Here is a 12,660-nt window from a genome sequence, read left to right as displayed (position 1 = left end):
CACCAGTATGACAATTATGTACTGCTGGATCATTGTCTTGGAAACAAAAACAACAAGCTGTATGTTACTTCATCGTGATTTTTTCTAGCATAAACATAGTTTTTCACCAGTATGGCAGGTATGTACTGCTTGATAACAAGCTGCATGTTACTTTCATCAGTATAGAAGATATGTACTGCACTTTTCTAACCAAACAAAAAAAAAACATTGGTATAAGAGCATCTTGTTTGTCAAAATAAATAGTTTCAACAACATCTTCTAATTTTTTCCAGTGACTTTCTGCATACTTAGTGTTCCACAACATTAAGAATACCTAATCATATGGAGGATTCACCTATCTTGTCTTACAACGCATCATTGAAAATATATCGACTCGACTTTTATCTTACTGACAAGAGAATGTAATGCTGTAAAACCAAATCTATACAACTTCCTACGACTTTTTGTCACAACCTTACCTGCAAGATTAAGTAGTTTTGTTTCAGTACAGTATCTATAACTGCATATGAAAGCATAAACATGGTTATTAATCAGTATGGGAGTTATGTACTGCAAGTATATAGTGCCTAAAACACACAAAGTCACATATGAAAGAAAAATAATGGTTATTTAGTCAGTATGGGAATTACGTACTGCAAATTCACAATGCCTAAAAATAAAGAATGATCTGTGAAAGCATAAAAAAACCTATTTAATTAGTAAGGGAGTTATATGCTACAAGTTCATAGTGCCTAAAACAAATATTGTCATAAATGAAAGCATAAGAAAGCCTACTTTATAAGTATTGGAGATACGTACTGGTGGATCATTATCTCATAAACCAAAAATAAAAATTAACGTAATGATTTTGGGTACATAAATACTATTTTTCAGCAGTGTGGCAGTTATGTACTGCTGGATCATTATATTGGAAACAAAAACAACAAGCTGATGTTACTTCCTCGTGATTTTTTCTAGCATAAACATAGTTCTTCACCGGTATGGCAGGTATGTACTGCTTGATCATTGAGTTGGAAACCAAAAATAACAAGCTGCATGTTATCTTTTCATGTTTTTCTAGTATAAACAATGTTTTTCACCAGTATTGCAGATACGTACTGGTGGATCATTGTCTCATAAATAAAAATTTCTATCAAAACTAAAATTACAAACAAAATTGATCAAGCAGTAATACCTTTCTTCTTTGATGTCGGTTTTGTTTTAGGTCCTGATGAATCTTCAAAGTCGTCTTCTTCTGACCTGGGAGTAATGCTATCATCGTTTATTACTTTTTTTTTCTATAATTCTTCTACTGATCGTTCTTCTTGTTATCACCATATCTCTTCGTAGATCTATAAATCAATTTTGCAGATTTTAGTTTTGATTTTTCTAAAATTTAGAATCCAGGGTTTTTCTGTTTTTTGTTTTGTTTCTCCGAAACAAAATCAGTAGATGGATATTTTGGGGTTTGATTTTCTGATTTGGATTAGTAATTTTCATAAAATTTTGATCCATGATCTTGTTTCTGCTCTCATTTTTGTTTTTCTAATGAAATAAATGCGTTTTTTTTTTTGCAGTTGGTTCAGTGAAAGTGGAAACGGTTTCTCCACACGTGTTTGAAGTATGGTAGAGATATCTTTTCCATATTTTAAAAAACTTTGGACCAAATAATAACTATAAAATCCGATTGGACCCTACTATAAATAACCTAATGGGCTTAGGACCAAACAAGAAATTTTCCTAAATAATTATGGACACGTCTGTCCTTGAGTGGAAATGTTATTATCATACGACTTTGTGGGTTTGCACTTGGCAGCGTCGGCTAAGTTCGCTTTGTCCCCACCTTTTTGACACTGTACATAGGTACTCTAGCTCTTTGGTGCAAAGGATCCAAAGGCCAAGATTTTAGTCTTGACAAGTCAAGAATGCTATACTGCAGGACTTTGCGAGATGGTTTCTCACTCAAATGGTTTCTAAGACGTCGGAATCGCTCTCCTAATGGTTATTTGTATTCAGTCGAGAATCCATTATAGGTCCTAAAGGGTTCAAAATTTCCAGATTTGAATATTAGATGTGGGATATATCTGATCTAATATCTTAGATATCGCTTGAATGGGAAAGTATCCCGCAAAATTGTGCAAGATAGCATTGTTTGTTAGTCTTTATAATCATCTTGGATTATGCTAGAAAGTCATGATCAAGGAGCTCAGGCAACTGCTGCATTGGCAAGAAAAACCAATGCAAATACAACGTTTGAACCTCCCCAAGGATGGGCACCTTGCAATCTCCTTTGTGGAGGGGAAAAAACCAACAAGACAATGTAGTTCACTTTACATTTTTAATCTTAGTAGTAAATTTTTCGTGTAAAAAAAAATAATCTTTATATGCATTATAGCTTATCTGCATTTCGTGTATTTTAGTTTCGGCTAAGTACAACATCGTGTCTTTGCACGATCTAGTCAACGTCTTTAGCCAAAAGCGCCCAAGATTATCCATTATCACTCACCATCAAAGGGATTAGAGATTAGAGAGATTTTGATTTTACATAAAGAAAATGTTTTTGCAGAAGCTAACCAAAGGATTACTTTTCATTTACTTTCTATTCAATTCAATTGTAGCTCCATTGTTGGATGGCCAAACAATTCTCCATATTGAATTATTCCCTAAATTCCTTGTTGATCTAAAATCAAGTTATGCGCAAAAATACAATGATTATTTGATTTCTGAGAAACCTCATTTCTTCGTTGGAATTGTCTAGGTTGACCTTCTTCTTTAGTGGCCTCTCTTTATTATTGCCAATGTCTATGATATCGTCAATAACAAATCGTGGGTATGCTTCAAAAAAAAAATCATGGGTTAAGAAGACTTGCTTGATTTATGGTGTCTCCACTGCTTCTTGCATGGTATGTATTTTCTTACCCCCGGATCTTGTAATTAGAGAAAAGGTACAAGAAGATAATGACACACTCTACACCTGAACTGAGAATAAGTTTCAGTTATATATGTTAGAGCATTGCTCATTCGAACTCGCAAGCATTGCTATCTCAAGCTTGTTTGTCGAATTTAGTTATCAAAACTATATGTCTTGATTTCTAGTCTACTTATAGCTAAAGTCTCGAACTAGGATAGTTAAGTGTAGTTGAGCTCCAGACTCCACCGCGATCATCATATGAAGATGAAGAACTACTCAAGGAACCAGTGGAACTTCATCGACTAAAAGGTATGTGGAGACTTGAACTTATCTATCGCTCAAAAGTCTATCTACTCTATCTCCTACTCTTGAGACAAAAGTCGTATAAGTATATAGATTTCAATTATACACATTTGCTATTTCGAGCCAAGTTTAACTCGCCTATCTATTTCTCGAAATATGTGTTGGTAAGCTTTCGCTTTAGCCAAGTTCATATTTACTCGTGACGAAAGTCATGTTGACATTTCAATATCTTGAAAATCGCTTTGATGAAAAGTAGTGTGTGAATAACAACTATATAACATCCTCTAAGAATGTTTCAATGATTGAAGTGTAGAGTTGAGATTATGTAACCATCTTTGGATATAAGCATATATAATGCGTTCGCACATTAGTGTATAAATCCATGAACCGGGAACCAAGTGTATGTATATGTGTGTGTACGAAAATGGTGAAGGAGACAGGTTAAGTATGCGTACCCGTACGCATACTGAGTGAAGTTCACATCCGTGAATATCTGTTGAGTTTGGGAATTGACAAACTCTTAACCAGTCACCTTAAGTATGCGTACCCATACGCATACTGACAGAAGTTTTCTACCTGAGAATTTTTGTTGAGGTTGGAAACCAAAACCAACTCAAATCCGGTTGCTTAGGTACGCATACCCATACGCATACTTAAGATGGTTACTTTATCAAATCGGTCAGTTCATGAACTTAAACATTTAAATTATAAGGAATGCAATCTTTACAAACCGTGGCTATAATTTTCATGAATCGATTCAAGTGAATCAAACCGATTTTGTTTCAATTGTGTCTTTCAAAAGATCTAAGCAATTGAACAACTCTTTAACTAATTCATTTGAGTCATTTGAACTAGTTGTGGTAAAGAAGAATATGGTTGATATGAAAGTGCTCATATGGCTAACCATTTGGTTAACTGTTGTGAACCAACTAAGTGTACACGTTTAGCTACGTTTACTCAAACCTAAATGAAATACATTTCATTTGTGTACAACAAGCTAAAATTCGATCTAACGGTTGAAAGATATTAGCTTGAATCTAATTATGTTTTCATCTAACGGTGGATATTGAATGCTTTGTTACTAAGTTAACATTGATTGCAAACCTTGATTTGAAAACTATATAAAGGAAACCTCTAGCAACTGGGAAAACTAATCCTCACACCTCCTGTGTGATACTAGTTGTGTTATCTAGAGTCGATTCTCCTTTAACCTTAGGTTTCTTCTCGAGACCCTGTAGGTTAACGACTGAAAGACTTCATTGGGATTGTGAAGCCAGACCAGACTACTTTTCTTGTAGTTATGTGATCTGATCTTGTTGTATCTATCGTACGAGTACAATCGTAAGATTGGCTTGATATTGGTATCTCTGATAGGAAATATAGATAAGAAGTCACAAACATCTTCATCTCATCGTTTGTGATTCCACAATATCTTGTTTCGCTAGTCGATTAAGATTATTGTGAGGTGATCAATAATTCTAGGTTGTTCTTCGGGAATATAAGTACGGGTTATCGATTGGTTCATGATCACCTTGATTTATCAAAAGACAGAACAAAACTCGTAGGTATTTCCATGGGAGATAAATATATCTATTATCGTAGACTTTTCTGTGTGATACAGATTTGTTTATTAAAGTCTTCGACTTTGGGTCGTAGCAACTCTTAGTTGTGGGTGATATCAGCTAAGGGAATCAAGTGCGTAGTATCCTGCTGGGATCAGAGACGTAAGGAGCGCAACTGGACGTTGGATCAGTGTGAGATTGATTGGGGTTCAACTACAGTCCAGACCGAAGTTAGTTTGTAGTAGGCTAGTGTCTGTAGCGGCTTAATACAGTGCATGTTCAATCTGGACTAGGTCCCGGGGTTTTTATGTATTTGCAGTTTCCTTGTTAACAAAACTTCTTGTGTCTGTGTTATTTCTTTTCCGCATTATATTTCGTTATATAATAGAAATATCACAGATTGTGCGTTGTATCGATCAATTATGAAATCCAACCTTTGGTTGTTGATTGAAATTGATTGATCCTTGGATATTGGTCTTTGGTACCATCTAAGTTATTTCTCTTGTGTTTAATTAGACTCGCAGATTTTTGTTTGCTTGAGTAAGGATTGAATCGAGAAATTAAGATATTAACTCTTTGATATATCTTTCTTAAGATTGAGTCTAACTGTCTAGTTGATTCTCTTGAAAGTATATTGGAGTTAGTCCATACAGATTTCTAAGCAAAATATTGGGTGTGGTTTTTAGACCCCCGCTTTTTCAATATACAGACAGGACTATCACATGACCGACTCTCTAGTCTGTTACACAGAACATGTAAGTTGTACGGATGTAAAGGACTAAAGTCACACAGGAACTAGGATCCATGACAACTCACTATCCCCCATCAACTTGAGCTGGTGAAAGAACCCTCAACTTGTCATGAAGAAACTCAAAACGCGCAGCACCCAAACCTTTAGTAAAGACATCAACAACCAGAGCATCAGTGAAAACATAATAAGCACGCGAAGACTTTGATTGAACCAGCTCCCTAATGAAGTGAAAATCAAGAGCAATATGCTTGATTCTGCTGTGTAAAACATGATTTGATGCCAGAGAGATCGATCCTTTATTATCACAGCCAATAAATGGAGTGTTGGATTGAAATACATGAAGGTTTTTAAAAAGATGACAAACCCACAACACTTCAGCTGTTGTATGAGCCAGTGACATTTATTCTGCCTCAGTTGAACTCCTAGCAACTGTAGGTTGCTTCTTGGATGACGGGGAAATGGGATAGGAACCAAAAAACACACGGTATCCACTTGTGGATCTTCTATCATCAGGGTTGCCTGCCCAATCTGAATCAGAAAAGGATGAAAGAGCTTGAAACCCTTTTTGAAGCACAATACCACGATAATAGTGTGTTTAAGATATCTAAGAATCCTCTTGGCTGCAATAAGATGAACATTTGTAGGCTGACTCATGTGTTGACATACTTGATTCACTGCATAACACATTTCTGGTCTTGTCCAAGTAACATATTGGAGTTCACCCACAAGAGACCTATATTCAGTTGGATCAGCCAATGGGATACCATCATGCTTACTCATCTTTGTGATCATATTTGTCTTGTTTAAAAGATCAAAAATATACTAGTTTGGGAAAGATGCATAACTGTTTGATTTCTCTTAACCTCAAGCCACATAAAATAGTGAATAGGTCCCAAATTTTTGACTGGAAAAGAAAGAGTAAGTTGAGAAATCACCTTGTTACAAAACTCAGTAGAAGACCCTGTGATCAGTATGTCATCCACATACACCAAAATATAGCAGATTGTGCTCCCATTTTGTAAATGCAAAGTGAAAAGCCTCCATGAGATGGAGTGAAACCAAGTGCAAAAAGAGTATGCATCAACTTCCCATACCAAGCCTTTGGTGCTTGTTTCAATCCATAAATGGATTTATGTAATTTGCAGACAAAATGTGGCTTATCTTTCTCTTCAAAACCAGGTGGTTGTGTTATATAGACATCTTCTTGGAGATCACCATGAAGAAAAGCATTGCTAATGTCAAGTTGTTTCACTGGCCAATCATGCTGAACTGCAATAGATAGCACAAGTCTGATTGTTGTAGGTTTTGCAACATGACTGAAGGTTTCTTCATAATTTAAGCCTTCTTGTTGATGGTATCCTTTAGCAACTAGTATGGATTTAAGTCTTTCCACAATGCTATCTGGATTGTGTTTAACCTTGAAGACCCACTTACATCCAACCAGATTGTGTGCTTCAGATGGATGAACAAGACTCCAAGTACCAGCATTTTTGAGAGCTGTATGTTCTTGAATTATTGAAAGCAGACATTTTGGGTGTTTCAAAGCTTGCTTGTAACATGTAGGGATTGGGTCAGGAAGCTTGGATAGAAGAGCAACATATAAAGGATATTTTGTAGAAAAATATGACTTAGTTTTAAAAATACCACTTTTACTCCTTGTCCGCATCCCATGAGTTGGTACAATGTCTTGTGATGGTGGTGGTGGAATGGATGATGCAGAAGCTGAACTAGATACCGAGGTATCAACAGTCATAGTTGACCCAGGAGAAGTGGGTTCAACTGTAGTAGCTGACTTAGATAGAGATGGATCAACAGTGCCAGAAGACCCACAATCCATTAACTCACTTGAAGAATTTGTTGTAGAGTTCAATATAGAAGGTTGAGTGCACTTGTCATGATAATAATGAGACTGCTGAGAATCAATTTTTGAAGTATTGAACAGCTTGCAGGAAAGAGCAGGAAAATGATCTTCATCAAAAGTAACATGCCTGGAGATATAAACCTTCTTAGAATATGGATCATAACATCTGTAACCTTTTTGAGAAGAAGCATACCCCAAAAAGATACATAATTTGCTTCTAGTTTCTAGTTTAGAATGTGTATATGGTTTCAACCATGGATAGCAAGCACATCCAAACACTTTTAAGTCTTGATAATTTGGTGGAGTGTCATATAACTTCTCATAAGGTGAAATAAAAGATAAAGAAGCAGTAGGAAGTCTATTTACCAAATAGTGGGCTGTCTTGATTGCATCAACCCAGAAAGAGACAGTCAAATTAGACTGATAATGTTCTGGTTAGACCAACCAAGTGCTTTTGTTTGGATTCAGCAACTCCATTTTTGTTCAGGCGAGTAAGGACATGTGTACTGATGTGAAACACCACATGAAGCTAAGAAAGCACTGAATTCATTGTTGATAAACTCTCCACCGCCATCAGATCTGATAGTCTTTATAGTAAGATCAAAGAAGTTTTCTACTTCATTTTTGAAAGACTGAAAAGTTGTGATAAAATCATATTTTCTCATTAATGGAAAGATCCAATAGTACTTACTATAATTATCAATGATGTTACAATAATAAGTGTATCCACTATTGGACATAACAGGACTAGGTCCTCGCAAGTCCATATGCAACAGTTGCAATGGTTTATTTCACACTGAAGTAGAAAAGCTAAAAGGAAGCTTATGAGCTCTTCATAGCTGACACTCACTACATAGTAGTGGTTTATTTGACAAATCTAAAGACAAGGAATGACAAATTCTTTGTAAGGACTGAAAAGAAGGATGTCCAAGCCTTTGATGTAGAAGATGAGGAGTGATACTCTTAGCAGAATAAGTAGCAAATCCATGAGTAGGAGAGACCTTAGTTGTGGTTGATGGTAGTGAGAAATGGAAGGGATATAATCCATATTTACTTTGCCCTTGGAAAATTGTCCTCCTAGAAGAAAGATCCTTCACAAAGAACTTATCACTTTCAAATATAATACTACAATTATTATCACCGGTGAACTTATGTACTGAAAGCAGTTTTTGTGAGGCAGATGGAACATGGAGAATTCTAGATAATAAGAACTGATTATGCATTAAATTCTTAACAGCACTACCAATAGCAGAAATTTTCATACCTTCACCACTTGTTGTTTGAATTTGTTCACTACCATTGTAAGATTGATAATCAGAAAAGTCTGACATATCTGAAGTAATATGTTGAGTGGCACCTGAGTATTGCAGAGGCCAGCATAGCATGGATATTGCTAGGTATTTATCTTTCTTGATAAGAAAAATTCATTTTGTGAGTGCATTCCTGAGCATCATGTCCACATTCCTGAGCATCATGTCCACCTTTAAGACAAATCTGACAAGGAATTTTTGTTGTTGTAGCATTGGAAGTACTAGCACCATAAGAATTTGGTGGTGGATTCTCACTGGAAATGTTGATGAAGATGAAACAGGTGGAAATTGATGAAATGAAGGTTTGTATGAAAAAGGTGGATATTGCTGGTTTGGAGATCTGTATGAATTGTTGGTTCTTAGTGGAAAATTGTGAGAATATTGATGAAACCTTGGTGGTGCTTGAAAGAAAGGTGGCCGAGTACGAGATCTAAAGGCATTTTGCTTCTTCAGATTGTGTAATCATCTTAGATTTTCATTAAGAACAATTTCTTCACTCAACAAAAGATTATGAAGTTCTCCAAGTGTGACCAGAGGATTTCTAATTCTAATTGAAGTAGAAAAGGAATCAAAAGCAGGATTAAGGCCATTGAGAACACTTACTACCATTTCACTGTTGTTAATAGCAGATCCGGCAACAGAAAGTGGATCTGATATTGTCTTGATCTCATTTATAAAAGTGAAAAATACTAGAACCACCCTACTATATGGGTTCAATATTTAGAAGCCCCACAAAATGGATCCTCCACTATCAACTCCATACTTTCATATTTTGATATTTCCGGGCCCAATACTTTCATTTTTAGGGCTTCATAATGAAAATGTTTTTTTCGCTATGACAACTTTACCCTTTTCTATTTAAACAGGAATAAAATCAGTAGATATTTTCATTTCTAAATTTTCTTTCTCTCTCTTGCCTCTCTCTCGTCTGTGGAGAAACCATTTCTAGGGTTTTCTGAGATTCATTTTCCACCTTGCGAATTGATTTGATTCAATGGAGATTTCGTAAAAATCATTCATCGTTGATGGAGAAGATATCAGAGAAGATTCATTCACATGATTCATCATCATCGTCTTCATCTGATTCTGATAATGAAAGGGAAGTTAAACATCAGTCAGTACCTAAATCTTCATCAGCAAAAGGTGTTCATTCTGCTATTAATCGCCTCTTGGGAACGAAGAAACCTGTTAATCATGTCTTTGGTGGTGGAAAGCGTAAGAATCTCACTACTGATTTTTTGTAGATTTGTTTGGTAGTTTGGTGGTTGATCTAGGTGTTTTGAGGTTGAATTTTGAGCTTGAAGTTCTAGATTTGGTTTGATTTTGTTTGGATTTGAAATAATTTCTGATCTGGTTTTAGTGGACTTAGTTGCATGTCATTGGAGGTGAATAATGATTTGTTTTACTGTTAATTTAATGATGCACTTGATTGGGGTTTGTATGTAAAGTTGATGTCAATTCCTAGATGTTTAGTTTGTTTTGCTTGTCTGTGATATTATCAAGGTTTGAGTGGCTGTAATTTCTGTGTTTTTGTATACTTAGATTAGGATGTATGAATCAATAAAATATTAAACATGTAAAAATTGAAGCTATATTGATCGGTATCTCACTTTGTAGTTGAACTGATTGATTTCGTCGATCTGATTAGATTTACGAAGGTAGAATTTGGGTATTACCAAGCTTGTTATAGCTGTATTTATAAGAACTTGCAATATATATAACATAAACTTTATATCCCAGGATGTGTAACTAGCAGTTACACATCCTGGTAGTTACTGCTAGATCATCATCCAAACTGAATGATGGTCCTTTACTGAGAACAAGCTGGCCATAAAGCAACTGTTGAACAATGTTATCTAGTCATTTTAATATGCATGATATACCTTTTCATAAGAACTTTCAATATACATAACATAAACTTTATATCCCAGGATGTGTACCTAGCAGTTACACATCCTGCTAGTTACAGGTTTCGGATAACTAGCAGTTAGACATCCATATGCCAACATATATAGATACCTAGAAATGTGGAAATCACAATCAAATTTTATGGAGTCATGTTTACCTGAAGCTCACTCGACAACACCATCCTCATCTGCTTAACCACTTTTTTGGTATCATTATCAACACCACCACTCCCTGCAATCCACACGTACACGTAAACAATGTATATAGTTATTAAGATCCTTATTTTTCTGAAAATTCATTTGGTCAATATTGTCCTAGTAATTGAAAACAGAAACACTGAAGATATACTTTGCTTCATGTCTTAGCAATTGAAAATCAGAAACTTGCATTCATAGACAAGCATTATAAGATTATATTGAATTAAATTATCTTTTGCGAAGGTACAGAAGTATAGATTGACTTAAGGTAATGAGAATCACAGAACATGTAGCTTATTTGTTTGAGCAAGATTGTTACTGAAATTTGAAACAGTCAAGTTTGTTGAAGGTAAACTTCAAGACATGCATTTGTGTATTCCTTTTCAATCATCATAAGAGAATAGAATTACCGCAATAGCTAAAGAAACATAACATGTAGCTTATCCAACAAACACATTTCCGATGCCAGTGAACTTCCCTCTGCAAATAATTGATAAGACAAGTTAAAGATCACCATTACTTCACATATCAATTTGTTTACTTTACAGTCCACCTACATGTCTTTTTGAATTTGAGAGTTGAGAAATTATTTTGTTACGATATGGCCCAGAATTATTTTAGTAAAATTGGTTGGTTGATTTGTGAATGCTTAGATTTCTCGTTATGATTAATGTGTTGTGAATTTTCTGCTGCTGCAGCTGCTGATGTTTTCTTATGGAGGAACAAGAAGATTTCAGCTAGTGTTCTTGGTGGAGCTACTGTTACATGGGTTTTATTTGAATTGTTGGAATACCACTTGCTCACTTTGGTCTGCCATTGTTCTATATTGACTTTGGTTGTTCTGTTCATGTGGTGGAATGCATCTACCTTCATCCAAAAGTGAGTCGATTGATTGAGCGTTTGCAAGTTTTCCAATGGATTCTTTTCTTCTGGAGTTGTTTCCTATGAATTTGTTATTGTTCTTTTCGGGTCTCGCCCAAATATTCTTGGAGTCCATCTTCCTGAGGTAAAGAAGATCGAGAAAGTCATCAGCAGTGAAAGATCGAGAAGACTTCATCACCAGAAATTATTGAACATGTAAATTTCTTCTGTTGCAATCATTTTAATTCGATCAAAATAATTAGTGATAGATCTCAATATGGAATTCAAAAAATATTTTCATAAATCTCAAAAACTGAAAACTTCAATTTCATTTCGAGAAGATCGAGAAGACTATGAAGTAAACAAATTAATAGGTGAAATGATGGTGATATTTAACTTGTCTTGTCTCTTATTTGCAGATAGAAGTTCACTGGCATCGGTAAATCTAAGAGGAAACGCCTGGAAACAATATCCCTTGGTAACCACAATTCTACTGCAATACCCATATTATTGCGTACCTTCTAGTTACACAAGTTAAGTGGATGTGTAACTTCAAGTTACACAGACTAAATAAATGTGTAGTTTCTAGTTACACATGCTAATTAGATGTATAACTTTTACTTACACATACTGTTTGAATGTGTAACTTCTGTTTACATAGATTTTACTTACGTATAGTAATGGTTGTTATACTAATAATTTATGTGTAAAATTATTCTGTTACATTGTTAACCAGTGAGTTGTGTATTTTTTTCTCAGACGATAGTCAGAATCTCTTTGTTCGACTTTTTACTTGAAAATGTTGCATTCTTTCCATTAAGGTTGCATTCTTTTCATTATGGTTCGATTTTAGTTTGTTTATCTTGAATCTTGGCCTACAAATATGCAGTTTGATTAAAGAATTTGTGGTGGTGTTGATGGTGGAGGTGCAGGTTTTGGAAGAGGATGCGGAGGCAGTGGTGGTGATGGATCAGGTTTTGAGGATAATTTGGATTTGGAGTTAGTGGTGGTGTTTTG

The 12,660-nt window shown here is 35.2% G+C and overlaps 1 protein-coding gene across 1 annotated transcript; it reads left to right on the top strand.

Moving 5' to 3' along the window:
• Nucleotides 1-8,937: 8,937 nt before the first annotated feature.
• Nucleotides 8,938-12,647, top strand: LOC113312432 (reticulon-like protein B3). Its single transcript, XM_026561184.1, has 4 exons — nucleotides 8,938-9,098; nucleotides 9,678-9,892; nucleotides 11,481-11,661; nucleotides 12,533-12,647. Exons 1-4 carry the CDS (start codon nucleotides 8,938-8,940, stop codon nucleotides 12,645-12,647), a joined length of 672 nt encoding a protein of 223 aa, XP_026416969.1.
• Nucleotides 12,648-12,660: the final 13 nt, after the last annotated feature.

The sequence above is a fragment of the Papaver somniferum genome, chromosome 9 (genome assembly GCF_003573695.1).
Source record: "Papaver somniferum cultivar HN1 chromosome 9, ASM357369v1, whole genome shotgun sequence".
Classification (NCBI taxonomy): Eukaryota; Viridiplantae; Streptophyta; class Magnoliopsida; order Ranunculales; family Papaveraceae; genus Papaver; species Papaver somniferum.
The sequence above is the reverse complement of the archived record's forward strand: the minus strand, read 5'-3'. Positions and strand labels throughout refer to the sequence as shown.

What these genes read in the sequence shown, in the direction of transcription:
- LOC113312432 (XM_026561184.1), top strand. Translation starts at nt 8,938, where the DNA reads ATGTTGATGAAGATGAAACAGGTGGAAATTGATGAAATGAAGGTTTGT. An exon ending in CTTGAAAGAAAGGTGGCCGA is followed by an intron (nt 9,099 to 9,677) that starts GTACGAGATCTA and finishes GATTCAATGGAG; the next exon opens with ATTTCGTAAAAATCATTCAT. An exon ending in TGTCTTTGGTGGTGGAAAGC is followed by an intron (nt 9,893 to 11,480) that starts GTAAGAATCTCA and finishes CTGCTGCTGCAG; the next exon opens with CTGCTGATGTTTTCTTATGG.